Source organism: Phodopus roborovskii, unplaced genomic scaffold (genome assembly GCF_943737965.1).
Source record: "Phodopus roborovskii unplaced genomic scaffold, PHOROB, whole genome shotgun sequence".
Classification (NCBI taxonomy): Eukaryota; Metazoa; Chordata; class Mammalia; order Rodentia; family Cricetidae; genus Phodopus; species Phodopus roborovskii.
The window spans coordinates 2,301,776-2,329,208 of record NW_026125575.1 but is presented as its reverse complement, the minus strand read 5'-3'; the positions used below and the strand labels follow the sequence as shown (position 1 = coordinate 2,329,208).

The following is a 27,433-nucleotide window of genomic DNA, read 5'->3' as shown; positions in this document are numbered from 1 at the left end:
ATTTTATTTCTCCATTTACGAAACTTTAGACCCTTGAGGAGATGGGCAAGTGCTAGAAAGTGATAATAAAGACTGAGGCGGGCTCCTCCCCTTTTTATTTCCCCAAAAATGATCTCCAGTTTTCCGAGTTAATCAAAGAATTTTATTTTTGTTTGGCTCCCCCTAAATCAAAGTAAAATATCTGAGTGAATGATTTCAGGGTGTCTGGGTTCCTCCCAATTTTAAGGTGAGGTCACTGTCTTAAAAGCTGCACCTGATGCCTGCTCTAGTGGCAAAGCAGTACTCAGCCATCCACTCCCCCAGGAAGCACCTGTTCTTAACATGACTGTGAAGTTGTGGGGTGAAGTTTGTCCACAGTCTGCAAAGCTGGGGGGGGGCTGGCCCTCGTGGTACCACGGACTGGCCTCCCAAAGATGGCCCTTGAAAACCAAAACCAACCAAACAAACTAACAAAAAACCCTCTCTGACAAGGGGTTAAGGTAGAAGTCCCCAGGCTGAGCTCAGAGGATACAAAGCACCATAGATAGCTCCCTGGGAAGCCCACCCAGACAGACATTCTGCCTGCCAAAAAAAAAAAAAAAAAAAAAAAAATCTCTTTCATAGATATGACAAAAGTTCTACCAAAAAAGGTAATAATTTAAAGAAGGTAATAATTAAAAATCTGATTCCACTTTTATTTAATAATTGAAAATCATGTTATGAACGGATTCTTAGATCACAGGCAGGCGTGCTACATGAGATATAATTGTAAATTGGCATTTGTTTTAAAACACACACACACACACACACACACACACACACACGGTTTAATTTCCTGAAATGAAGCACTTCTAAAACTTCCTGAGCTAGGGTTTTGCCTTGCCACAAGTGTGTCTTTCATAACAACCTTTCTCTATTTTGCTTAAAACTACATTTTCTTTAATAAGTCCCTGTGCTGGGAAGTGACTGTATTGCATCACTTAGCTGAGTTCTCCACAAGGCTACTCTGGTCCCTAAACTGAAAATGAGATTCCTATCACAGCAAGTTAGCCTCACACCTGACAAATGTAAAATGCACTTTAAGCAATGAAGAATTAGCAAAGGCCAACAAATCATTTTAAACTATATTGTTTGGGAATTTTTGTAGGTTTGGGGAGTTTTACATATGATAGGTTTTTTGTTGTTGTTGCTGTTTATTCATCAGCCAACCATTCCTAACTTCTATATAAACAATATGCATGTTTGCCATCTATAAATAATCCCACGCAATAGGTCTCATACATATTTTGTGTTGTTTAATTTTTTTTCTAGAAATGTTACTGAAATCACGTGAAATAAAGTGCGTTATAAAAAGAGATCTAAGCCTTTGTGATTTAGAGAAAATACTATCACCAACCTTCTTGAGTATTGCATGAATTATCGTTGTTGAGAACTTTTATATGGGACTTTCCCTGCCCTGAAAATAAGAATTTTAAAAAGAAGGGGGGAAAAACAAGAACCTTTTGGGTTGGTTTATCGGTTTCTAGGCGAAAAGAGATGGCAGGGGCAGTACAAACTCATTCCTTAACCCCCAGGACGGCAAGTTTGTCTGACTTTCATAGTGGACCTGCTCTGCAGCCAGAATGTGGGTCTGGGGCACTCCACTTCAGGGCCTGGCTATCCCTGGCAAGGGCAGCAAGAGGCGAGGTGTGAGGAGAGCTAAGCTAAAATACACTTTCTAGATAGAAACAACTGCATGGCGGCTTTAAGGCCATTTCGTTGTTGAAAAGATGCTCAAAATGCAACTTAGTGTATGTACCTGTGTATCCACCCTTCCTCTTAGCACGGGAAAGGCAGGTCCATCGGATCCCTGATTAAATCCGAAGTGTGGTGCTCACACAAAGTGTCCTTTGGGACACTGAGAAAGTAAAGTAAAACAAACGCCTCTACTTACAGATTTCCACTTCTCTTGACGCTTGTGGAAGACCAAGCTGGCTGGTTGCCGGGGCAGCGAGCCCTGCCCTGGCTTTGCGTCTGCCCTGGCTCCTGGCCTTCTCCAGCCAGCCGCAGTCCGAATTGACCACGAGAGGGTCCGTGCCAGTTGAAGCAAAGGGACTGTATCCTACACCTGCTTGTGGCTCGGGACAATCGCAGACGAGAAAAGCAAGTGGGGTGTGACAGGAGGGTGATGCCGAGCCGCGTCTTGGGATGTGGCAGGCGCCTGGTGCCCTTTAGGATCCTCTCGGTACACCGCAGCATCCTACTGCGTTTGCGGCTCCGGGATGGGAGCAATCTGGGCCGAGAACTCCCTGAGACTGTGCGCGTTCCTATTTGCCCCGGCCCGCGCGCCCCCGACTCCGCTGCCCCGCCCAGATCTCCTCCGAGGGCGCCTAGTGCCAGAGCCTGGCTCTGGGTTGCCAGACCCCTGTGTTCCCCGTGGAGCCTCCGTGTCCTTAAGGCGCCATGACTGCATGCCAGTTATCTTGGCATCTCAAAGGGTGAACGTGGGACGTGGCGTGTCCTCGCACTGTTGCCGAGCGATGGATCCCCATCCCTAAGGGTACAAGCCGCACCTGGGAGGCTGAACCTCTCTTCACAGAGAGGAAATCTGCCTTCCCGGTCCCAGGATTCTGTGATCCATTCTCCAAGTCCTGTTGAGGGGTGAGGGAGGGAAGAAGGGAGGAAGAACAGAGAGCGGGAGGAGGAGGAGTGCTAACACGCCGGCCGTTGCTATGGAGAGGCCCGGTTGCCTGAGAGGCTGAGGGCTGCGGGTCCCCTCCCCCGGGCCTCGCTCTGACTCCGTGTCCCCTGTCCTGCTGTTCTTTCTACTCTCTGAGCCAGAGCTCCAGCCCACGGGGTACTCCTCCTTCTCAGCCCAAGGCTGAACCAGGCAGGGAACTCAAGGCACCAGGCGCTCCAGTGGATTGAGCCCTGAGGTCGACAACAGGGTTTGAGAACCACCACCACCACCACCGCGGCCATCCTGGCCTTTGCCATCATAGGCCGGTAGCCAACTGGCCTCAGTGCACTGCTGAGACCTAGGCCTGCGGTGGAGGAACAGAGGGGAACCGTTTCTCTCCGGAGAAGCCTGGTGGAGAGCCTCGAAGAGGGTCACCGTGCAGCAACCTGATTTTGAAGGGTGTCTCCAGGGCCTATCCTCTAGCACAGGGGCAACTGATTGACTCCTCCCCACCTACTGTATCATAGGAAAAGGCCGGTTTCTGTTCTTTGCCATAACCACCCCAAACTCATCTTCCCCATGAAGTCACCAGCTGCCTCTCGAAACCTACTCAGACCCACAGGGTTGGGGCAGCTTACAGAACCACTGCAGGCCTCTGGGGCTCCCTCCATCAGCCCGTGTAAATTAAAACTAACTAAACAAAAGAGTTTAAGCCCAGACAGGAGGAAGTCGTCCTTGGAAAAGCAGCAGCGACAGAAGCAGTCACTTGGTAGCGCTGAGCCCTCTTTTGGGGGAACCCAGCCCTTGCTACCTCCTTCGCACCAGACAGATCTGGGGCTTAGCCAGGGTGGATAAAAAGGCAGGGCGCTGTCGGTTTCACAGCCTGGCCTGTAGTGGATTTGTCCGAGAGCCTAGGAGTAGGCTCTGCGGCCTCCGGGTGTGCAGAGGGATGGGGGTGGGGGGTGTTGGGTTGTGCGGGCCCAAGTCTCCAGCTGTCCCAAGTGCAGGGAACAATGGGAAGGCGGCAGGAGAAGGGATGGGGGTAGGGCGTCGGGGTTTCCAGAAAAAGAGAAACTAAAGAGCCCTCCGCAGACTGTCATCTGCCTATGACAGAATCTGCTCTCCCACACTTTCCTTTCTTCCCCTTGTTCGTGCAGCTGTGGGCCTTGAAGAGAGCTTTGTACGCACAGATGTTGGGTTTCAGCTCTGTGACTCCGGCCGCTCTGTGGGGGCGCAGCACACCAGGGTGCCCAACCTGTGGTAGTGCCCCTGAGGCGGGCAAGGGTTAAAGAAGAAGAGTGTGGGAGGGAAGGGCCCCAGAACACGGTGGTGTAGTAGAGTCCAAACCCCGAGTGGGGTGGGGGTGGGGGACCTCTGGAGACGTCTTGGATGGCACCAGCCCACTCGACTCCTGCCTTGGGTCTGCATTGAGGGTCAAGTAATTGGGGAGTAGTTGGGGACTGGAAAGGTAGTAGCACTGTGTCCTACCCCTACACCCAGGACGGTCGTCTAGGGTAAGGAGAAGAGTGTAGGGGTGCCGGCGAAATTGCTAGGGTGTTTTTTTGGGTTTTTTTTTTTTCTTCCTTGCTCAGTCCAGCATGTTGGGCTAGCAGCCTGGCAATTGGCCTGGACCAAATGGTGGCAAAGTCTCATTAGTACCTTCCTAAGAGCAGCTGGGTCTTAGAAAACAGGGCTCGTGTACAGTGTGTGTGTGTGGGGGGGGGTGTCCCCTAAGTAATTAATATGCTTCCACTGGGAAAGCGGAGAAAGGGCCCTGTTTGCGGTAATTTATTTTTCCCTTGGAGGGTTTCTAGGCAGCACTGCCCCTGCTATAAGCAAAGGTCACAGTAGGGGTATAAGGGGTGACTTTTCCAGCACGGGCCCTCACTCCCTCACCCTAGTGCTACTCAGGACTTGTCCAGAATGAAGTGCAACTTAGGAATAAAAGAAAAGACTATAAGAAATAACCAGGGAAGGCCCTGGCTCCGGCGCTGTACCAATGACAGACAAAGCTTATGTCCATTCATAGTCTCGGGTGGATGAGGGTGTATGGAGAGCCACGGCCCCTTAGCCAATTGCTGTCAGCAACATGTGGGGGGGGGGACGACATCGCTATAGCAACCGGTGGCTGGGCCGCGAGCCGCGCCGCCGCCGCCGGCCGGGTGCGCGCCGGGCCGGATATAAGGCGGGGCGCGGCGGCCGCGCTGGTTGGAGCTGCGCGCGCGGCCGGCCGCCCTGCGGGGACCGTCCCGAGCCGGGCCCTGCACCCGCCCACGCAGCGTCGGGACCCGGTGCACCTAGTCAGGGGGCCGGGCTGGGGCGGAGCACGCCGGTCCGCGCTGAGAGGCCTCGCAGAACTGCCTGTACCCGCCGGCTCCGAGCGAGAGCCACCATCGCGCTGCCGCTGATGGGACGCGCGGCACCTTTGTCTCCACCCGCCGCCTGAGAAGTTTGTGGTCAGAAGCAGGATGACCCCGCTTGCCAGTCGCTCCAGTGCAGGGAAGTGGTTGGTTGTGATGATGGCGCTACTGTTGCCAGAGGCCGGGGCAGCTGTGCTCCAAAACCGCTTGGCCGAGCGCACACCACCATCTCATCCTGCTCTCTTGGGCACCCAGCGTCCGCCTAGCTGCAGGTAACCTGGAACTGCCAGCCTTGCCTTGGGCACTGAGTGGGGTGGTCGGGTGGGCTCTGGCAGAGGAGAGGAGTCGGGTGGGGCGGAAGGGATCAAGAGGGGATAACCCCAGGGCATCACCAAGTGCGGTGGTGACAGGGCGTGGAACAGAACCTCCCAAGGGTTGAGAGTGTGCTTGAGGGGTTCAGATGTACGACCTGGGTGTCTTGCCCAGTTCAGGGGGTAACCGACTTGCCTCAGGACACCTGTTTTCAAAGGTTTGGCCAACCAGAAAGACATGCGTTTGGAATAATCTCCAAGTGGGTCTGAGGCGGAGAGCCCACCCGGGCAATTCTTCCTGAGCGCACAGACTAGAAAGGAGACACAGAAGTCCTGGGTCTGTACCTCCAGGAGACTTCCCTGGGGGAGAACAGGACTGTGGTCTGTAGGACTTCTCCCCTTGAGTAATCCTCTCAGCTTGTCACAAGGCTGGCCCTCTGGGAAATTCAGAACTTGGCGAGAATGGCGTCGAGGATGAGAGGTGGTGAGGGCACAGATGGAGATGGGTACTGTGAGGAAAGGGAGGATGGGTGAAGTCTGATGAGCAGCTAGCATAGAGGGACCCGCTTGTGGCGGGAGGGGGGTCTTCTGGCCACCTTTTGGGGATCTCTTTGCTCGCCCCTCTGAGGTTCCGGGGTGTACCTCTGTGCCACCCGGGCATCCCAGCAGGTAGCGAGTTAAGGTGACCAAGTGGGCCTCGGGGCGGAGCGTTATAGAAGCAGGTGGGGCGACCCAGGAGTGTGCAGAATCCTAGGTCCCGCGCCTCCTGCCTCGAGCTTCAACCTCCCCTCCCCCAAAGGGAACCTGAGTTTTCTCTTCCTCCAATCTATCAGACACCCCACACCCCCGCCAGGTGGGGCGTTCGCGCACTCGCCAGAGAAACTTCTGACTCAGAGCTGTTTGAACAAGGGCTTATTTCCTTCGTTTTTGACTGCCGGTTTGGCTGGAAACCCCGCCTGATCTGCGTCCCCAGGCAGCTGGGTAGATCCCAGATCAGCAACGCTGACTTTTAAAGCCAAGGTCCTCTTGCGTTTGGTTGCTATGATCCTGCGACGCTCCAGGCTGGACTGCTGGAAAGAAAGGGAGTCAGTTTCGGGGTCGCTAGGGCCCTGTCCGCGGCAGTCCTTGCTGTGCGCTGCAGTTTACCTGTCCACCGCACTGTGTGCCTCTACCCGCCCAGGTCGGGTCCCTTCCCACTGTTCTCCCCAGCCCTGGTCTTTAGTGGTCCAGCAAAGTCAGCAGACCTCGGGGCCGCTAGGTACCGCGCGTCCCTGCAGGGAACCAAGAGCCTTCGTTCTCAGTCTGGAGTAAAGGACTTAGTGTTCCGAATGGTTTCCAGATTTTGGGGATCAAGCAATTGTGAGGGAGCAGAGGAAGAAAGTGGAAGCTCTTTACTCTCCATCCACGCGGGAGGAAATGCCCACCGGCCGCTAGCTAGCCTATGTGCCCAGCTCGGCTCCCGAGAGCACCATGGCCCGGGTGGGGAGTGCAGGCCGAGGTGTGCGGTGGTGGCGGAGCTGTTAAGCTCTGGGTAGTCTTGGCTGGGTAGGGGCGTTGTTGGGGATATTAATCCTTCCCTGCCGGCCAGTCGGCCCGGCCGGCGCGGCGCGCTTTGTGGCCCGGGAGGCTGGGCCGCCGCATTGTCCCCGCGAGGACCCTCTCGGAGCTGTGAATACCCGAGGCTCCTAGAAACCCTCGACCTTTTGTGTCCTGCACTGTGGTCTGATCTGCAGGACCTCCGCGGGGATCTTGGGAATTAGTGAGAGGGGGAAGGGACCGGGAAAGCGGGGTGACAATGCTGAAGCCGGTGTGGGTCGGATTCCCAACGTGGGGGAGGGGGCTGGTGTCGGCCCCCGTCAGTTTCCCTAGACCCGCTCGGACTCCTCTCAACAACAGGATCGCACAGTTAGGCTAGTCCTCAGCCGAGGCCTTTCTGGCCTGTGGGGAGCGAGAGAAGACAAAAAAGACAATCCAGTCTCGAAGGGAGTTGATTCTTGGGGCTGGGGCGAATAGGGACAGAACTGAACAGTAAGTCCAAATGTCTTCCTTCAATAGTAGGACGTTACCCTAGAAAACTCCTGACGGTGAGGGTGAGGGCGTGCATTTGGATTTGGGCCATGCCAGGCCTCAGGCACCAAACAGGCCAAAAACAACGGCCCGAGAGCGCGCTGACCATGCCGGTTTGAGTTCTGGTGCAATGAAAACGCATCCAGAGCATTGGAAAAATGCGAGGGTGCAGGTTTCCTCTTTGGACAGATCCATTTTGGACTGTTCTCCGCTGGCTGGCTCGCTCTTCTACTTCGGACGATTTGTGGTTAACAAGTAATGCTTAAAAATGAGTTCACAGGACTGTCTCTCCTCCCCTTCAACATCGATATCATGAATCTTTCCTTATCTTAGAACAGAGCGTTTTCTCCCCTAGAACAGCTATTTTAGGAGTACTTCAAGATAGCAAATAAGTTATTATATTTTGTATATCCACTTACGTGTATGCCCGAAAAATTCAACAAACAGCCTATTTTTAAAACGCACATGACTTATTTCCATTAAAGTTTATGTTTAAGAATAATTATTTCTTGGAGATTCTTTTACCCATATAAGCCTCTCTCTCTCTCTCTGTGTCTCTCTCTCTCTCTCTCTCTCTCTCTCTCTCTCTCTCTCTCTCTGCTGTTTGAATGGCAGATTTGCAAGTACAATTTCATCTGGAGAGGGGAACAATAGCTTTCAGCTGCACAAAGGCCCTCCCCCACCCCGAATTCAGGGCCGCAGTGCCTCTTGCTCTGATAATAGCTTCTGAAAAGATTTTGTAATGCAGAGAATTAATACATGATTATTTCCGCCTGACTTCTCTCATTTATTAGAATTCTGTGGCAAATTCCAAATTAAAAATAGTTCGGTTAACAGCTTTAAAAAATACTTTTGAAAATATTTCAAGACACCTCCCCCCTCCGCATTTTTAAGTTTGGTCACTTGTCCTGCTTGGAAAATGCTTCAGTGAAAACTGTGATTAGTTTTAAAGTGATTGCAACTATGTTTTAATACATGTATCTGAGAAAATTCCAAATAATTCTCTAAGGTGTTCATCTTGTCAACTAAAGACTAAGTTGTTATAGTAGCCCATTAATAGTTTCTGAGACTAATTCCTGTTTCACTGGGGGAAAAGGTTTTGTAGTTATAATAACGTGGGTCCCCAAAAAAGAGGGTGGGACATGCCCCTTCAGGCCTTTGCAAACCCGTGTGTGTGTGTGTGTGTGTGTGTGTGTGTGTGTGTGTGTGTATGTGTGTGTGTGTGGAGGGGGGGTGGCTGCTAATACATGGTGGAGCTAGGTTACAAATCAGATTCCTTAGAAATGGTACAAACAAGTATGTCAACAACAGAAATTTAGTATTAACAAAACTGAATGTTTTTGTGACCATAACTTTTCTTTCTTTTCTTTTTTCTTCCCCCCCCCTTTTTTTGAGCAAACAGTTTTTAGACTGCAAGGCAGAGACTTAGACAGGTTCTTGTTGAATCAGTTATATCACACAGTACTGAGAAACATGAAAATATGTTGTCCCGGTACCCTATCTACCTACAAGCAGTCACCATCAAGTTCTGTGTTGGTGTGGTTTAGTACTCACAGTCAACTCTGGGTATAGAACCCCATGCCCCTCTGCCTTATCACACAACACTATTAAATAGTTCCATGGGCGTTCCTCATAGATGTCTCAGAAGACGTGTCACTGAAAGCCCTTTAGAGGTGGGAGTACTGAACTCAACCGTGGTGTGTAGAGCAGCTCCCCACACAGTGACTCTCCTCCCTCACTGACTTTGCCTTAAGACTGTGCCTGCAATATCTCATGCTCCAAATTTGAGGAGGTGCAAGGGGCCATGGCAGCCAGACATGCTCGAGGTTACCATTCCTGCAAGCTGCCTCAGAGCTGATGCAACCTGGACGTCGTTATTATTTTAAGTCTTTCCTCTCCCTGCTGCTGAGACCTTGATGGGGGGTGCTGGCAAGCGTGTGTGCCTCCTGTATCCTGGATGCACAGATTCCCCCAGCACGTCTAGCAGCCTGCCTCTGAGAAAGCTTCTCTCCACCACACTCCTCAGCTCCAAACTTCCAGAAAGAGCTTCCACTGTGCAGAAGGTGTTCTGCTTTTAAAAGACATCTGACTGTAAATGTCAAAGTTATAAATATTTAAACATCATTTTCTTTCAATTTCAAGTCAAGACTGATAAGATGGCTCTAATTAGTCTGGGGCCTGTCTTCCGGGGAGGCCCAGGAAAGAAAGTGCCTGTGGTCCACACCAAGCTGCTCACCCTTGGGGAGTCTCCACTCTGAGAGGGGCTGGAACCTCACCAGCTGCACCTGGGTGAGCACAGGTGTAGACTCTCTCACCCTTGTTAAGCTTCCTTGTTAAGGAAGTTCACTTTTTTTTGAGGCTCTGTTTAACAAGCATTCTTAAATTTGACTTTTGTTTTTAGCTCCACAAAATGAAAGGTAATATAAAGTTATGTTAACTCAGTCATTATGCCCAGAAAAGGACGGTCAGCTGAATGTCTAGAAATTTTCACTTCTTCCAAGATGCAAAAGTCTTGATCCACTGCTGTTATCCTGCTGAGCCCAGCTCAGCCCTCCAGGGAAGGGTATTTGGAGCTACTGTCAGGAAGAGAACCCCCAAGAGAGAGAAGCCACCAGTCACTTGAAATCCAGACCTTAATAGTATATATTGACTCGTTCTAGCAAATGCCTTCCCCTCTCTACCTGAGGTCTCTTCCCTTCAATCTGCACTCTGTACTTCCCAGGATGCTTGTCCAGTCAGGCCCCAGCTGGAGCCCACAGCATCAGGTCTGGGTGCCTCCAAGACTCCCACATTACAGGCTCTCTAGAGTGGGGAGCTCTGGGCTCTAGGGGTTCCGCTAGACAGCCTTCACAAACTCTGGGTACCAGCCATTCTTGGGAAGCCGTGGGGGAGTAGGGGTGGAGGAGGATGGAGATTGGAATGATTTGACAGAACTCCCGTAAAAGTTGGTGTTGGGGCTCCTTGGAGTTGGGGTTGGCCCTCCCCTCCCCTTCAGTTCCTCCACAGGGGCCCAGTGAGGAGAATGAAGTCTCTGCTCTAGCCTTGACACTTTGGCTTGTGAGTAAATACCAGTGCACCAACGGGGAGGCAGCGACTGGCTTGAAGTAAAACTGAGGAGAAAGCCCGCCTCGCTGGGATTCCTCTTCCTTGGAGGAGCAGAGCCAGGTTTTTCACTGGGTCCTGTTGCCCCCACTGGCTGGAGCCAAGTTCCCTTGTGGGAACATCGCCTGCCTCTTCCCTTGGCTTCAATATGCCCAGTGCCTCCCACCAGGTACTGCTGTCATGCTGGCAGCATTTGGGCTCTTAGGCTGGCTCCTTGGCCCTCTTGGTGCCCTGAGCCCTGATGGTTCCCAGCTCCGTGGCTGGTGACTTGATGCTATCCGACCGCCTGAAGCCAGAAGGTTAGGGAGGCCCTATTTCCAGTGCCACTTAATGTGCAGGTCAGCCCAAAGCTGAGGCTGGACCTTGGCTCAGGGACCCCTCCAACAGTCCAGGGGCGGGGTGAGGTGTAATTGGCACAGTCACCCAGCCTCTGCCTTTGTTGTGGTCCACTGAGAAGAGGAGAGACAGGCAAGGGCGGGAAAGCAGCCACTGATGGAAGGAACAGACGTGACCATCTCCCGGCAGAGGCATACCTGGGTCTACTGAAACTGGAGAGTGTACTGCCCGCCTGGGCGGGTCTAGTTAGTTGGGGCTCACTGGCTGGAAACTCATGGGGAATGCTTTGCACGTGTTCAAACAGCAGCTTTCTGCTTGTCATGTGAGAAGGACAGCAAGGGCTAAGGAGACCCTGGCTGGAGACCATGACCGAAAGGGTTATTTGTGTGGTTTGTATCCCTGCGGACAATGGGCAAAGAAGCGTAGTTTGGAACTGGGAAGGAGACTTAGCTGACTTGGGGGGAGGGGCGGGCGACTCTCGCTACTTTCCAGAAGCCACTGTGTGGGCTGGGTGAGAGTGGAAGGGGGCGGGGACCTGGGAAGAAGCCAGGAGAAGAGTAGTTAAGAGTCCTGCTGCCTTCTCCAAGTGCAGGGTCCTCTGTGAACCCCTGGCCTGCAGCAGTCTCGGGGTCCCAGCCACTCAATCCTGGGTGAAGTATCCAGGTCTGTGCTCGGGGTCTCGTGGTCCCTGCCCCACGGTCTCCTCTGCTAGTTCTTGGAGCACCCTCCCTTCAATCTTGGGGCACCTTCTGTTCCATCCTTTACTGCATCCTAGGAACCTCCGGGTGCTAGGCAGGAAATCCCGGTGTCTTTTCTCATTTAAACCCGCGTTTCCATTAACTCGGTCCCGGCTCCCACTAATCCGCGCGCACCGAAGGCAAAAGCAGGCTAATTAATGACCAGCTTTTCCAGTCAAGACCGGCGGTAATTGCTTTGGTGGCCTTTATGATTACAAGATAAAAATGGGCCCGGGCTGACATAAGAGACACTGTGTACACTCAGAGACCGGAGGAAGCGAAGAGTTGGGAGGCTGAAAGCCGAGCAGAAAATTACTAATAGAAGAGAGAGATAATGAATAGGCAGCCCAGGCATTCATGGGGAAAAATCCATTTTGTTACCACGCGAAATTAGGTGGCGGAAAGGAGTTTGCTAATTGTTCTCCTCGTGTAGCAACCAGGACAGAGGCAGGGGCGTGCTCTCCCATTCATTTCCCGAGTAATTGTGGGGGGTTGCTGGCCCAGAGTCGCGGGCGATTTGCCTGAGGCCCTTCCATTTTCCTGTGGCGTGTTTAATTGTTGCTAATACACCTCCTAATGAAGCTAATGAGGGGGGCGCTGTCTGGCTATCTGCCCTGGAGTTGAGTGACATGCACGCAAGGGTTTTCTCACCTATTCCTATAAGATGGGAAGTGAACTTCTGCATCGCCTGTTCTCAAAGACCTTGCCCCCCCCCTTAAGGGACAATACTCAGGTACCAGGGGTGAGAGTATGTGACTACAGACCCCTGTGAACCCTGTGAAGAGTGACTAGAACTGTTTGGACTGGCCCACTGGAAGGTCTCTTAGAGCCAGAAGCCACGCCCCTGAACTGTTAGGAGGAATCTCAACTTAAGGATGAGTCAGGCTAGTGGACCGTATTGGGTCTGGGGAGAATTTAATTGTTAAAAATCGACCCACCTCCTGCCTAACATGAGCTGTGCTACATACTCCAGGATAGATTCTGTCTGTATCTGATTAGGTACCAAACACTTTACATCATGATCAAGTCCGAAAAACACCTACCATCCAGGCAGCTCTTGTCTTCGGCTTGACAGCATTACAGTTTGGAGGTGCTGTGGTGTTGAAATTTCCTTCCACATGTGCCCCTGAACAACTCCCCCCCCCATTGTGTTGGTGCCACACTAAGTCTGGAGCTGTACAGGGAGGGGATGACCTTCAGGGGTCAAGGTTCCTTGAATACTAACCTGTCCTTCTCCTCCTCCTCCAGAAAGACAAGCTCAAGCTCCTGCCCCACCAGGAAGAGCAGGAAGACTCTACCAAGTTCATTGTGCTCACCTTCCTCTCCATTGCCTGCATCGTGGCTGTTTTACTGGCTTCCAGCTTTGCATATTGCCTCCGCCACAACTCCCACTACAAGCTGAAGGAGAAGTTGTCTGGACTAGGGGGGGACCCCAGTGCAGATGCCACTGAAGCCTACCAGGTAAAAAAATAAACTTTTCAAAGTGCTCTACTGGGTTTACCAAACTTGATTTGGGGGCTGGGGGAGGGGGCAATCTGGTCCCTCCCCCTGCCCTCTGCACTCTTCCATTAATTCATAGTTTGGGCTCTTTTAGGATAACAATTCGAAACTTCTCATTAGCATTCATACAAATACCTCTCAAAGCCACAATTTTTACGGCTATGTATTAATGTTACACCGTTCTTGGATAGTCTTGTGTTAGCTGTGAAAGTGTGGTTGCTAATTAGAAATGTGCAAAAAGTACAATACGTGAATTATGCATTATCTGTTACCTTAATTTGGCCACTACTAACGAAGCACGCCACAGTCCCAAGAAGAATTGGTTGTGTAGATGTTTCAAGATGGCTTTTAAATCATCTACTTCCTTGGGGTCTTATAGGAAGGGGTCTTTTGACCCCATCTGCTGCCACCCTCTGCTATTATTTGGATAAAATGAACCCTAATGCTGATTAATGGAAAGCAAAGTGCATGTGTCTTCATGAGTCTGCAGGGACAGCTGTTGTATGCTAGAAATACAGACAGGCACCCACCATACCTGGAGGTAGACCAGAAGCCAGAAGTATGAGAGTCAGGTTAAAAACAGGAGCCATAACCAACATCCCATAATTTTGGAAGTTCTGTAATATATGGCTCATGAGTAGTGATCTTCTATAATGAAACTAGCATTCCATTTTTAGCAGCAGGGTAACCCTAGAATATATAGAATGGGAATTGGACTTTCTTAATATAAAATATCATTTAGACCGAAATATTTCCTACTTAGGGATATAAAACAGCTCACTTGGTGGCCATTTTTAAGTCGAACCAATGTGCACTCGCGAATCTCTTGTCTTTTCTAACTACATGGCTGTGCTATCTAATGTCCTGTCAGTAACTCACAGGTCACAATATATAAAGTGAATGCTGTCTGTCCTGTTGTCAAAGTTACCTCAGGGAACTCTCAGGTTCTCCCAGGGAGCACCCTGACTGTCCAGTAGCCACCCTCAGCTGGTCTGAGCTGGCCTCCCCTTGCTTTTTGGCTGCTCTCCCTCTGGCCCATGTGACAAGTTAAGAAGAATTTATAAAGTCCCCGTGCTTAGAAGAGATGATGCTTTTGCTCCCATTTCAAAATTCTTATCGTCGTCAGTGAATGGAGAGAGCCTCTGGTCTTCTGAAGCAGGTCACAAGCATGGGCAGGATGATCTTTTTCTTATGAAGAAATGGCAACTTCAAATGCATTGAAGATGGCATTTCAGGCACACGGCACATAGCTTTGCTTCAAAGTCAAAGAAAACCCATGTTTGAAGAAGCTGCCTAGGGGGGAAAAATGTCACATAAACTAGTAAGAATTTGCCTAGGAATTCTATTGAGCAACACCATCAACACAGTATGCCAGGTCCTCGGGTCCAAGCTAGTGTCAGAGCATAAATAAATTATCACACTAGTCAGTTCTGTGTGTGAGAGACAGAGATTGTAAGGACGCAGGTTTTCTAGAAAGCATGGCATCCTTTGATATACTTTGAAATTCAAGTATAAAATATTGATAGAATGAAAGGTTGGACTTAACATACAGAAATGACTCATTTTTATAGAAATGTGAGTAGAAAAAATGCATGCTTTTGACTGAGTTTGCGATAATTAACAAAAACAACGAAAAAACTTTCTGGTGGCAGCTCTAATTAATAGTATCTGTAATTAAAATCATGTCCTTGCAGTGAGAAAACTGTTTGAATTTCTTAGAGTGACCTTTTTGCGTTTCTCCCGGGGGCATAGTGGCTAAGTTGATATTGATTTTATAATGAGCTCTGGTTTGTTTCATAAGAAGCTGTAATCCCAACAATAAATGAAATGTGTGCTTTTCTCCAATCCAGATTAATATTAATAATAATAATAATAATAATAATAATAATAATAATAATAAAAGGATAGGAAACTTTTCCTTCAAACATATGATCTAGAAAAAATGGGAAGGGGATGTGATTGGGAAAATCTTCTGTTGGGCTTACGTGTGAAGTCATTACCAAGTTCCTTTTAGCTAGCTACCTTGGTAAGATGAGTCTGCTCCCATCCAAGCAGCAGGCTCCTTGGAAGGACCACGTACTGGGCAGTCCCGTTGCTTTGGCTTGGCTTCAGCAGGACAGGGCAAGCTTCGGTACATGGAGATCATGTGGTTGTCATTTTGGGGTTCAGCTGGGTGCACTGGGGGGCTCACAGTTGTGGTTGCTCAAGAAGCAGATGTGTGGAAATGTGAAGCAGATGTGAATCTACCAGTGGGACTTTTGATGCTTTGGATTTTCCATAGCTGCCATTGAGATGACCTTCACATTTTAGGTTAATAAAAAAAAAAAAAAAAAAAAAAGCAAATTTGAGAGCCTGTGAGATGGCTCAGCCAGTGAAAGTGGCAAATGTGACAACCACAGTTCAGTCCCCAGATGCCACACAGCAGACAGAGAACAAACTCTTACAAGTTGTCCTCTGGCCTACACACACATACACACAGCATGGCATGACCTCTTGATAAGTAAATTTCAAAAAGATAAAACTGTAAACATGTAACTATAAAGTTTAGGGGAAGGGTCTCCTTGAATTAATATCTCTACTACTAAATCTTTGTGTGCCTGGGATGTACTTCAGCGGTAGAGCAATTGTCTGGCATAGATGTAAGTGGAAAGAGGTGTTTATTCTGTATTTGCTTATTGAGACTGTGAATAGAATTTGTCACACGTTTCTTCACTGATCCCAGGGATAACCGAACAGTTTACTACTGTTCTTTTATTTCATGGAGACTCCATGGAAAATAATTCATTACTTTAAGTTTATAGAAGTGGAAAAGGTTATTGTCTAGGTAGGTTTAAGGTTCCCCAGGCATGGTAGTAGATAACAGAACCCTGAGTTCTCTCACTAACAAAATTATGTGATGTCACCTTGGGAGCCAAAGGGCTGAGCTCTTGCATGGGGAAAACACAGAACAGGGCACAGGGATTCTGATAGTGAAGAAAAGGGAGGCAGAGAGGCAAGGTGCTGTGGGCAGCCTGCACAGCCTCTGGTACTAACTGTCTCTACCTAATCAGTGTGGTGGGAGGACCTTTCCAAGAGTATCTGGGGGGGGCCTGCTGTGGCTGGCCCTTTATGCGGCACCTTCTGCAGCATAGGTGGGCCAGCTGTGTCCCCCTCCACCACCACCATCACTAGCCACACACATGAGCATGGAGGCCATGGGCTGTGGCCTATCCTGGTGTTCATAATTGTGAATGATCTTCTGGAAGTACCCTCAAAACAGTCTGGAGGGTGAATAACTCTATACACATTCACTTTTTTCTACTTGTGTGTGTGTGTGTGTAAGAGAGAGAGACAGACAGACAGACAGAGATGAGGAGAGAGGCAGACAGATGGAGAGAGAGACAGAAACAAAGATAGCTAGATAGCTAGATAGCTAGCTAGCTAGCTAGCTAGCTAGATAGATAGATATATGGATGGATAGTTAGATAGATAGAATATATCATATGTATACAGGAACCTACAGAAGCCAGAAGAAGGTACAAGATTCCCAGGAGTTAGGGCTACAGATAGCTTGTGAGCCACCCAAAGTAGGTGCTGGGAACCAAACTCTGGCGCCTCTGCAAGAGCAGGGAGCTCTCTCAACTTCTGACCTATCTCTCCAGTCTCCTGAAAGCCAAATCTCCCTGGCAGGTTCTTATTTTTAGTCTTATTCTAGGGTCTCAGTTACATCAGAGAATTCAGTGAAGCTTAATCTGTTCACGCTTTGAAGTTTTGGGTCTGACGGCTGACATCGCATTCAATGGTCCCTAGGACAGCACCTTTCCCATTATTCCAATAAGTTTCGTTTTTCTCCTCAAAGTCACCAAACATGCTTGGGTTTAAGATGCCCTTCATGATCTACGGGGGAAAACAAAAAGGAAACCCACTTTGTTTACTGCCTCCCCCACCCCAATATGGCTTCATATGCTGTATGTGTGCATGTGTGCATGCTTACATGCCTGTACGAACACATAGGTGTGTATGCCCGCTCCTTGACAGGCACAAAACCGTGATGGTACTCCTTACCTCTTATTCATGCAAGTGTCCTAGTTCTGTGGAAGGTGGTTGGGTAAGAACTGTGCCAAAAATAAGTTGTTAGATGATTAGAAGACTTTCTCCCCCTTTTCTCTCCCAGTCCCTTTGAATGCTGCATCCATTTCTTGGGGGCTTTGATCATCTCTGAGCAGGGAGTTTAGTATTCTGCTGGCTCACACTCTCCCTCCCCGACACAGGGGCAGAGACTCCTGCAGAATGTTCAGCAACTTTTCTTTTGATGGTTTGTTTCACAACACCCAGCAGGTTTCCTTGTGTATCTGGAGGCCTTTGGAACCAAACCCAGGGGAAAGCGTGGTTGCATCGGGTGACGGGGTTACCTGCAAGCAGTGTCACTAAGTGTGCATCGTGGGCTGCCATGGCCCCCATTAGCCAGTGATTATTAATGTAATGACAGAGTCCTGTGATTGCTGCTCTTTGGGGGAGCATTGTGCACCTGTGCCGAAGGACCCGCTCACCTCTGCTGAGGGAGAGTTCCATAGGAGAGGACAGATGACACGCTGGTCCATCCTCCTATGAATCAGCAGACCCTTCTTTGTCTAGGTGTGTTCAGTCTTCTGCAATTGGTGTAATCGCTAGTCATGCAAATGCGAAAAGGACTGGATGCCTCCTAATTAAGCCAGAAACAGTGAATTTCCCCCAGATGCCCTTGGTCCCACCGTAGGTTTTAGACAAGCCTTCTCCATTTGACTTGGCAATGTGTCTTGAGATAGCTGTCCTGACTTTATGAGTAAATTTTCAGGTTGAAATAATATTGTTTTTTTTTTTCTTCAAATATCCCAGGAGTAAAACCCCTCCTGCTTCAAAATCAGACAGACACTCTAACTCGTCAATGTTGTTAAGGATAATTCTGTGTGCTGAATAGTCAACCCTGAGAATTGCAGTGCTTCTATTTTATCTCTGCAAAAGTCCCTGAGTGTAGGCAGAACTCTAACCACCTTTCCTGTGCAAGTGCCGTCTGCTGCACCTCCAAGGCGGGGAGGGGGGTCCTCATCTGCTCTTCCAGAGCCTATGGTATCCTGAAATATTCACAGGGCCTTGCTATAAATTAAGAAGATGCTAAGTGACTCTATAATTGGTACCAAATCGCATGTGTCTTGAGGTTGGATTGTAACCATCCAAGGAAATATGCCAAAGGGAGGTTGCCCATCAGTCCGCAGTATCAGAGGCACAGGCATCACCTGTGTGCTGGGCTTCTTTTATCAGAATGGTACTGCAAGCTCAGGTCTGAGACTTTTGCCAGAGAGAAACTATTTGGAGTTCACTCTTCTTACAGACCCTAAACTTTCAAGCATGCAGTTCCCAAATCAGTGCTATATGTCTGTTCTGGAGAAGTGCCTGTGCTTCCCTAGTCACAGCCCCTAAAAGGAGACAGGTCCTTGGAGAGTACCAAAGTCTGCAGGATGGAGAGAGAAATATATGAGCAAAGCATAGCACGCCACATGTCGTAGACCGCAGGCCACTCCCCCTGATCATATGTGATTTAAAACAGCATCCTGAGGCCTGAGCTGATGGCTTCTATTTCTTGTGGCTTATTAGCAGACCTGGATATTTCTTAAATAACAGTTCCTGGGAAGCTTCGTGTGAGAGATAGGAAAGAATGAAGGACGTTAACTCAGCCTTGCTGTGCCCGAGGTGGCTTTTCTGGAACTTGCTGCTGTCTGATGGTATAGGGCAGGTAGTTGCCATCTCTGGGAAGTGTGAGACCTCCCTGAAGCTACTAGCTTACCTTGATAATGCTTCTCCTAGAATCGAGAGAAAGCGCCTCTTGCAAAATTAGGAGCTGCTACTGCTCATCCAGGAATGTCCTTCTCTCAGCCAGCTCTGCAATTGATGGCCACAGGATCACTTCCGCTGAGGAGCTGAGGTCCTGACCACCCAGTTTGACAGGATGGCAAAGTCGGCAGGCAACAGAAGACCAAAGGCTTGCTCTGCATCCCCAGTGGGCAGGGATGGGGATGCTTGGACAGCAGCTTACAGATGTAGGGGGGTCATGGAAGGACAGAGGACAGTCCCACAGGATGTGGGCAAGGCATGTATGGTGTCACTGAGATGCCTGGGGTCAGGCGGGTTAGGCAGGAAGGCAGGAATGGTGGGTCCACTTCAGGCTGGTGCAGTGGAAAGGACTCCTCCATCTGTCTACTGCTTGCAAGCTGTAGAAAGAGCAGTATTATCCATGGGGCTCTCATTTTCAGTGGCCAGAGAAGAATAACCATATTCTCTGTCTCCTTAACTGACAGGTTCCTTCTTCTACCTGTTTACCAGATTCTACATTGTTTGCTTTGTACATTTCTTTCTTTCCCACTACTGGGACTCATAGCCAAAAGTTATTCGGGGCTTTACAGAATGTGTGCTGGTGGGTGTCCATTTTGTCACGTGGTCTCCCGTAGACGGGATTCCTTTGGCCTTGGATCCTCATGGAGAGAGTGAGGTGCACTTGCCAAATCAAGACTCAGAAGTACAAAGAAAGTACAGACTAGGAACGTCAGGGACAGCCTGACACCCAGACCCTCCACAGAGAAGGGAGGCGTTTTTGGGAAGGAAGCTTCAGAGGCTGAGACAGGATTGCCCTGAGTCTAGGGCCTTCGGATAGTGTTGGGTGCTGGTCAGCCTTAAGGATCTGCGGAGACACACCCTTCAGTGTGTGGGAAGGTCACACCAAGGTGAGACCTGGGTAGCAGCTGTCAGCTGTCTGGGGTAGAAACTGAGAAACTCGGAAGGAGTGACAGAAGTCAAGAGGTGGGTTTAGCTGGGGTTTAAAAAGGAATAGTGTGGAATGTGGAGAGCATTGGAGCATTGGAGATGGGAGCAGATCAAGAAGGTGTGGGCATACATCCTACCTGGGCCAGACAGGCCCACACAGCACAGCTGGACTCCCTCCAGGACAGGAGAGCCTCCTCGCCTGGGCAAGAGGCTCCTTGGCCCATAGTCTGATAGTGTAGTACCTCCCGTATGCTGCAGTGGCCCTTGGGCATCTGGGAGTCTCCTGTATGGCACACTGACCTCTGGGAACCCCCTTGAGACAGAAGCCATTTCCTTCTCCGTTCTGGGCTCTCTTCTCTCCAGCCTTGGGTGGTAGCTTCATTAGGTGCCTGTTTCTGTTCTGAGCCCCTGTGCACATGGGGACACCCCAGGAGCCCCAGATGACCTCAAGACCTCCGATTTGCAGAGTTTAGAATGACACCAGAAAGCTTATTTCTTCTCATAGCAGAAGATCCCAAACCAGCGGGGACTTGCTGCCCTGGGTTTCTCATGGAAGTGGCATCAGATCATTTGTGAAGGACAACAGTGTTGTGTGCCTGGTAGAGATAAGCTAAGGGTAGCCAGGCAAGGTGTGTGAGGACTTGTAGCGAATAAGAACCTGGGATTGTCCCAGGAGAAATGAGGAGGCCACAATAAAGAAGTCTCCTTTGGGCTCAAAGCAGAAGAGGTTTGAGAGAGGCAGAGAAGGGCAGATGCACAGAGACCCTTACCAAGAGAAACTCGGGGCTGTCTCTTCTCCATGTAAGGTCTGAGATGATCCTTCTTCCCTCCCCTTCCTCCTTCCCTTCCTCCTTCCCTCTGTCCTTTCCTCCCTCCTCCCTCCTCCCTCCTCCTTCCCTCCCTTCCCAATAACCCTACCTTTACTTTGATGCGCTAAGAGTTCCATTTCTGGCTGGGGAAATTACTGGCAATCAAGGAGGGAAGTATGCCTTGTTGTTTATACAAACACAAAAGAAGCCACTGCAAAGGGAGGTGTAAACTAGCAATCTTTCAAGATTTTTTTTTTTTTTTGAGACATCACATAACGGAGACTCACCTTGAGCTCAGCTGTATAGCTGAGAATGACCTTGAACTCAGTTCCCCCCCATCCCTGCCTCTCAAATGTGCTGAATTTCAGGTGTGCATCACAATAAATGGTCTCCGTACTAGATTGAAACCTGGGTTCTGCATTTGTTCAGTGGCTTGGTTTACTCTTTACTGCCAAAATAAAACACCATAACCAAAAGTTAGTTGGGGAGAGAAGGGTTCATTTAGTTTAAACTTCAGCACCACAGTCTAACATGAAGGGAAGCCAGGGCAGAAACTCAAGCATGAACCTGGAAGCTGAGACTGAAGCAGAAGCCATGGAGGGCTTTCTCATTCAGCCCAGGGCCACCAGCCCAGGGGTGGCACCACCCACAGTGAGCTGGGCCCTCCCACATCAATCATAAATCAAGAAAATGACCTACAGGTTTTTCCACAGGCCAATCCGATAGAGGAGTTTTCTCAATTGAGGCTTATCTTCCCAGAAGATGCTAGTTTGTTCAAGTTGAGGGAAAAAAAAATTAACCAGACCACTATACCAGTGAGTACTCTGCCAACTGAACTACATCCCCAGCTCACAAGATCTGTTTTAGCACATGAAATATTGCAACCAGCAAAATTAAGTGTCTGGATGTAAGGCTGTAGGTATTTATGCATTCAGTAATTTCATCCTTATAATTTATTACAATAGCAAGTAAAGGTGACTGCCTTGAAATCCAGGACCCGTGGTGTTTGAAGTATGCACAGTGATTCTGTGAAATCTCTTACCAGATCAACTAGGGAAGTTTATAATGTGTGTGTGTAAGGTGCCCGTCACCGGTCACACCAACTATAAGGGAGCGTGAATCTGTTGAGGACAGCCAGAGATCTGATTTTTCTTCCCTTTTCTTTTTTAATGTAGCTAAAGATCGCTGTCATTTTTACCATTTCCCCCCAAATACAGTGAAGCAGAATGAATTTACGTGAAGGAGCGCCCGCAGTACACCACTGTTTAGGCTCTTGAAATATACCTTGCCTCTTGAAACCAAGTGATACAGTCCAGTGGGAAAGTACTCAATGCCCTCCGCCAAAACAGAAAGGTTTTAAGTAGGACCAAATAAAATAGAGATTTGTAAGCAAACCAAGACAGTCCATTGAGGTGGGGATTATTCTGGCTCTGAAGATCTCCATGTTACTCTTCTCCTCTGCCAGAGTCAATGGAGAGTAGAAACACTAAGAGTTAAATGACTCCCTCCCAACCATGAGTTGAGAAGAGGAGAGACTGTTCCCTGCCCCTGGCGCTGCCGCTTTGGCGCCCCCTGTCTCCATCGCCCTTGCCTTCCTGGTCCCAGTTCCATGCCTGAAGTTGATGACTCCGGGCTCGGGGGGGGGGGGGGGGGGGGGGAAGCAGGTGAGGCAGAGCTGTGCTCTGCTGGGAAGGGGCTTTTGCCAGCAGCTGTCCTAGGCTAGTTTCATTGTGAATTCACTCCCTCACTCTGGACAAGTTGGACCCCTGCGCCCCCCCCCAAGTTCCCCTCCCACAGAGGAGCAGACTCCATCCCTGGGGTGCAGAATGACCCTCGGCAGCAAAGTCATAGATGTGAAATCCTGGGCAGGGACTTGTACACAGCCACCTGAACCCTAGGGCACTTAAGCCCCAGCACTCTGGTGTCTGCAATGGTGCAGGGGGGAAGGGGAAGGGAGGGTGATGGGCCCCGGGATGACACGAGGGTCCCCGGTCTCAGAGCAGCTGCTTCAGCAACCCTCCCCTCCTGGGCCCTGCCCTTTGGCTTAATTAAGCCCCAGCAGAATGGAAGCCTGAATACCTTTTGTGTCCGGGCCCCTCCTCTCCCAGTCTCAAACCCTCCTGTGCCCTTCTCCTCTGAGTCTTTGTTCTGACCCCGCCCTGGGGAGGCAGTGCTTTTCCTCCGGCGCCCACCATGCCCATCTGTCAGCTCTCTGTCCTGGCCCAGGGGACTAACCCCATCTGAACACCAGGCTGAGTCCTGTGGCTTGCCCCCCCCACACACCCTTTCGATTTGTAGCCATGCACTTGTATAGTGGCCACTCTTCCTATCTGACCTGCCCTCCCTCTAGCACAGGGCTGAAGCCAGCCTCGGTTTCCCAGAGGGTGGCATCTGCACAGTCTGCAGCACACGGCAGGGGGCCTGTAGGTGATCAATGAAAAGCAGTCGATAAGGTGAACCCAGATATTGACACATGAAGAGCCGCTGTGCAGGGAGGCCATTTCCAACTCCGGAAAAACCGCTGCGTGTGGCTCCTGGAGACTGACTGTGTGGGAAGTCAGTGAAGGTGACGGTGGTGATGAATGATTGCCCATTGCTTTTTAGTAAAGAGGATGCCAGGAAGATGGGGAGAAGATCTCGTGGAAAGCGTGTGTCTCCAGCCTCACGCTGTGTCACCCCCAGTCCACCCCCCAAAAGACAGATGATTGATTTCTTACTGACTCGGCTAATTCAGATTGTCTGAATATGAAACTGAGCCCTGAATGCCCATGGTGGCTGCCAAGGCTGGCTTCACTTGCTGAGATCCTGAGGGCTCCGAGAACTTGGAATCCACTACTTTCTCTTGCTCCCCCCTCCCAGGAGACGTGAAACTTCCTTGTGTGGGGAGTCCTCAGATGTTGGAAGTGCCCCCCTAGCTCCCCAACCCATCACACCTAGAAGAGTCTCAGCATGCATGACACATTCGATACATTCCATGTGCCCTGCCCTCCATCTGAATATCTCGCTTACAGGTGAGGCAACTTCGTACAGAAGCCCATCTCAGCCGTGGGTTATGTAAGAGTGAATGTGCTTGCTAGGTTGATGTGGCCGTTATGTTTTTAGTTTTACAACTCCTTTTCAACGGCTGTCCCTCAGGAGAAATGCAGATGAAATCTTGAAGGAGAAGGAAGGGCTGGCTGTGGTTGAGCTCTGGGGCATGCCAGGCAGTAACTTCTGGAAGCTGCTGAGCATGCAGAATTAGTTAGTTTCAAGTCTTCACCTCCTGACACTGGGCTGCCTGCAGATCAGAAGAGACATTCACATCCTTGGTACTTTGAATAGCAGGAGATCACACTCCTGACTCTTTTCCAGGACCATGGAGAGCCAAGCCCTCTCTCGCCAGCCTATCAGACAGGAAGGACTCAGCTCCCATTCCAAGAGGTGGCTCTTTCAAGGCCTCACAGTGCTCCTTGGGGTACGATGTCCAGGACCCCCAAAATATGCTAGCATGCTACCTGGGTGCCCCGATTGTGGTCCCTCCGCCCTGGGGACAGAAGACAGGCAGAAATGACCCCCTCTCCTTGGTTTGGGAGGCAGGATGGACGGAAAGAGCCTAGGCATGATTCTACTATGGCTGGCTGCGATGTATGCTCAGGAGAGAATGGGGTCCTGGCAGCAGGGATCTTATCTTTCTGTTGTTAGCGTCCCAAGCTGCCGAGACAGTTCCAGCCTGAGAGAAACAGTGAAAGCCACCTTTCTCTTATGAAACGTGGCTGTTTCTAAGTTTTATTTTGAGGAAACATCGTGTAAGATGGGGAACGTTACTCAGTACCGCTCGGTAAACACTGCTCTCCCAGCACCGTCTTGCTTAGTCACAGAGCTGTTGAAGCACAGCACCTCACATCACACGGCTGTGTGCATCCTGCCCCAGAGCTCAGGTCTGACAGCACAGGGAATCCAGGGAGGCTGGCTGGGTGGCAGACAGTAGCCCAGAGTCTGCAGGGCGGGACCCCCTGAGCTGCAGCCATCCTACCGACCTCAGAGCCCAGTTCGGGAGTGGCTCTGCTCTGAGGAAGGCTGTCCTCCTGATGTGTGGGTGTGTCAGCATGGGCCCCCGTGTAGAAATGTGAGATCTCATGTGTGAACTGGGCACCTTGAAGCTGAGAACTTCAGAGGAGATCGCTGGAGGCACTGGAGCCATGCCTCCTGGGAGGTGATGGCTAGGTGGCGGCACCATTCAGAGCCAGGACGGTCCTGCCACAAGTAGGGAGCCCTGCTGTTGCTTTGACCTTGAGTAAGGGAGGGAGGTGATGGTGGCTCGCTCTGCCCAGTGTCCATAAGAGACATTCTTTGGGAGTGTTCGCATGAGGCACCCAACCTCACTTAGGACTGAAAGTTCTCTTCTGTAACATTTAGTTCAGTGTACCATAACAGCCACCGAAACGAAATTATGCTGTGAACGAGGAGATGTGAGCAAACAAGAAGCCTTCATTGGGCGTTCTTTCTCATCCTAAAAGAGAGCGTCTTTGCATGCTTTGGGAACATCATGCTGAGTATAGAACATTGTTAATTTTAAGCACGCCTTCTACTGGCTATTCGTCTCGCAAAAGTATTTCGTTTTTAAATTGGAAAGCGTGAATGGGAACAACGTAAAAGACACCTAAAACTTGCCAAAGGACAGTGTCTCCCTGCCTGGATCCAGCCTGGCTTCTCCTTCCTTAGGCAGAACAACCTGCCGTCGGTCACATGCCCTCATCCCACGGGGTTGTGGAAGCATGGGGCTCTTCTCCACCAGGGGACACATTGTGCCCACTGCCCCAGCCCTTGCTCAGGAGACCAGCTGCCCCCCACCCCCAGGGCCACTGGGTTCAGGGCGGCCTCCTAGAGTTGCCTCCAGCCTGCAGAGTAATTGGCCTTTCTCCCGCCCAGCACATCCTAATGAACCATTTTCCCTCTGTGCCTTTGTGTGTTTCTTCCTTACTTTTGTCCCGTTACTACTAATTATGCTCCGCCAATAACCCTAAAAATCCCAGGCGGCCTTTGTGTGCACACTCCGTCAGGCACAGCTTTGTGCCGATTGTTCCTCGAAAGGTGCGGAGCGTTCCCCAGCCTTTGTAGTCCTGGTCTTTTGCTGGAATTTGAGAGTGACAGGTCTTTTCTCTGGGAGTGATTCCCGCTCTGTAATTTTCCCCGTCAGACGCAAAGCTGAGAAATGAGGCATTTGCTTATTGTGTGTATGGATGAATTTCTGCCCCCGGAATCCTATTCAACTTATTTTGCAAATTGCGCTATAAAGAAGTATAAAATACTTGGAGGACCCTGCAGAAGCCTCCCAGAGCCTGAGCTCAGCACGGAGCAGAAGCAAATGGCTGCACAGCAAGAGACAATGATGGTTTCGCAAGGCATGTGTGTATCTCTGTAAGCTGAGTCTGTGTCCTTATGCCCCCGGGGAACTGTTCTGGGTGGCATAAGCTTTCCAGTCCAAAGCTGGTGCAGACTGTGGGGACTCTGCACATGCTGTTCTCTGAGCTTGTGCCTAGGCCACACTGGGTACAGGTGGCAGTGTTTGGGGCCCAGGGCCCTGGGCTTGCACACTGGCCTCTCCAGTGGGCTCTGGATAGGATGAAAATAGTACTGTACTCCAATGATGAGTGTTTCACATTTGCTCAAGGAGAGACTGGCTGCAGGTTGCAGACCTTCTGCATCTTTGCTTTCTTAGAAAGCCATGTGCCACGTGGCTGTCTTAAAACAGCTCAGCTCACACCGCTATGGTTTAGGGATAACAGTATTAGAAGCTAGGAGGTGCGTCGGCAGGGGCAAGGTTGGAGCCACAGTTCCACCTGCAAGCCTGGTGTCCTCAGAGGCCAGAATAGGGAGCTGGCTCCTTTCGAGCAGGACTTACAGGTGGGAGGTGAGCCCCCATGAGGATGCTGGGAACCAATCCCAGGACTTGGGCAAGTGTAGCAGATGCTTTTAACCACTAAGCCTATCTCTCCAGCCCCTTGCTTTGAAAACGTAAAATTTTCACACGAGGGTGAAGAGAAAGGCACTCAGGAAGACAGCAAGGAACTTCTGGCAGCATGGCAGCGTGGCCTCTTGTGGCCTCTGGAGCTACATCTCCAAGGGTCTTAAGGAATCTGAAAGAGATCACAGGATCACGGGGTGGTTCTTTTGCATTGGGTAAGATGCCCTGAAGTAGTTAAGTTTGTTTTGTTTTGTTTCCATTTACTTTAAAAAGTTTGTTGTTGTTGTTGTTTTCCGATTCCTAGAAAATTATCTGGGAAAGGAGTAAAACCACACTCAAAGGTCATACAGACCTGGGCCTTAGGGACAGTTGGTTACTGTTTTAGCAAACCGGCTCTGTGGAAAAGTACCAACTACTCTGTCAGCAGCCTTCACAGCAGACGTTACTCGGGTTGGAACCCTCTTAAAGTACCTGGAACTTTCTCTGTCTTTCTATGCAGGCTCAAGAATTATGGAACAATTGTGCACAATTGCTATGGACAACCCTAGTTGTTATGGCTCTACCTGGGAATGTGGGGAGGGGAGTGATATCCTTGGTAAATAGAGAGGTTAGAGGTCGAAACAGCTGTGCCGCCGTGGTCCAGTAGGGACAGCAATCGTGGGTCTATGTCTTCGTGGGATGGCTGTGTCCTGGAGTGAGGGTCTCCAGATAGTCAATTCCCTCTGCTGGCATTGCTACCTCCCCAGTGTGTCTGAGAAGAGCTGCCCTTGACTGAGTGTTGAGCAGGCACCAAGCTGTGCTCTGTACCTCACGGGCATTAGCTTAGATCCCTGCCAGAAGGAGTCCTGTTATTGC

The 27,433-nt window shown here is 50.2% G+C and overlaps 1 protein-coding gene across 1 annotated transcript in view; it reads left to right on the top strand.

Moving 5' to 3' along the window:
* Positions 1-27,433, top strand: part of Ptprn2 (protein tyrosine phosphatase receptor type N2) — a 629,714-nt gene that overhangs the window by 503,607 nt on the left and 98,674 nt on the right. Inside the window, exon 13 of the mRNA XM_051177829.1 lies at positions 12,800-13,012. Coding sequence (XP_051033786.1) covers positions 12,800-13,012 — 213 coding nt within the window. The remainder of the gene's footprint in view (positions 1-12,799; positions 13,013-27,433) is intronic.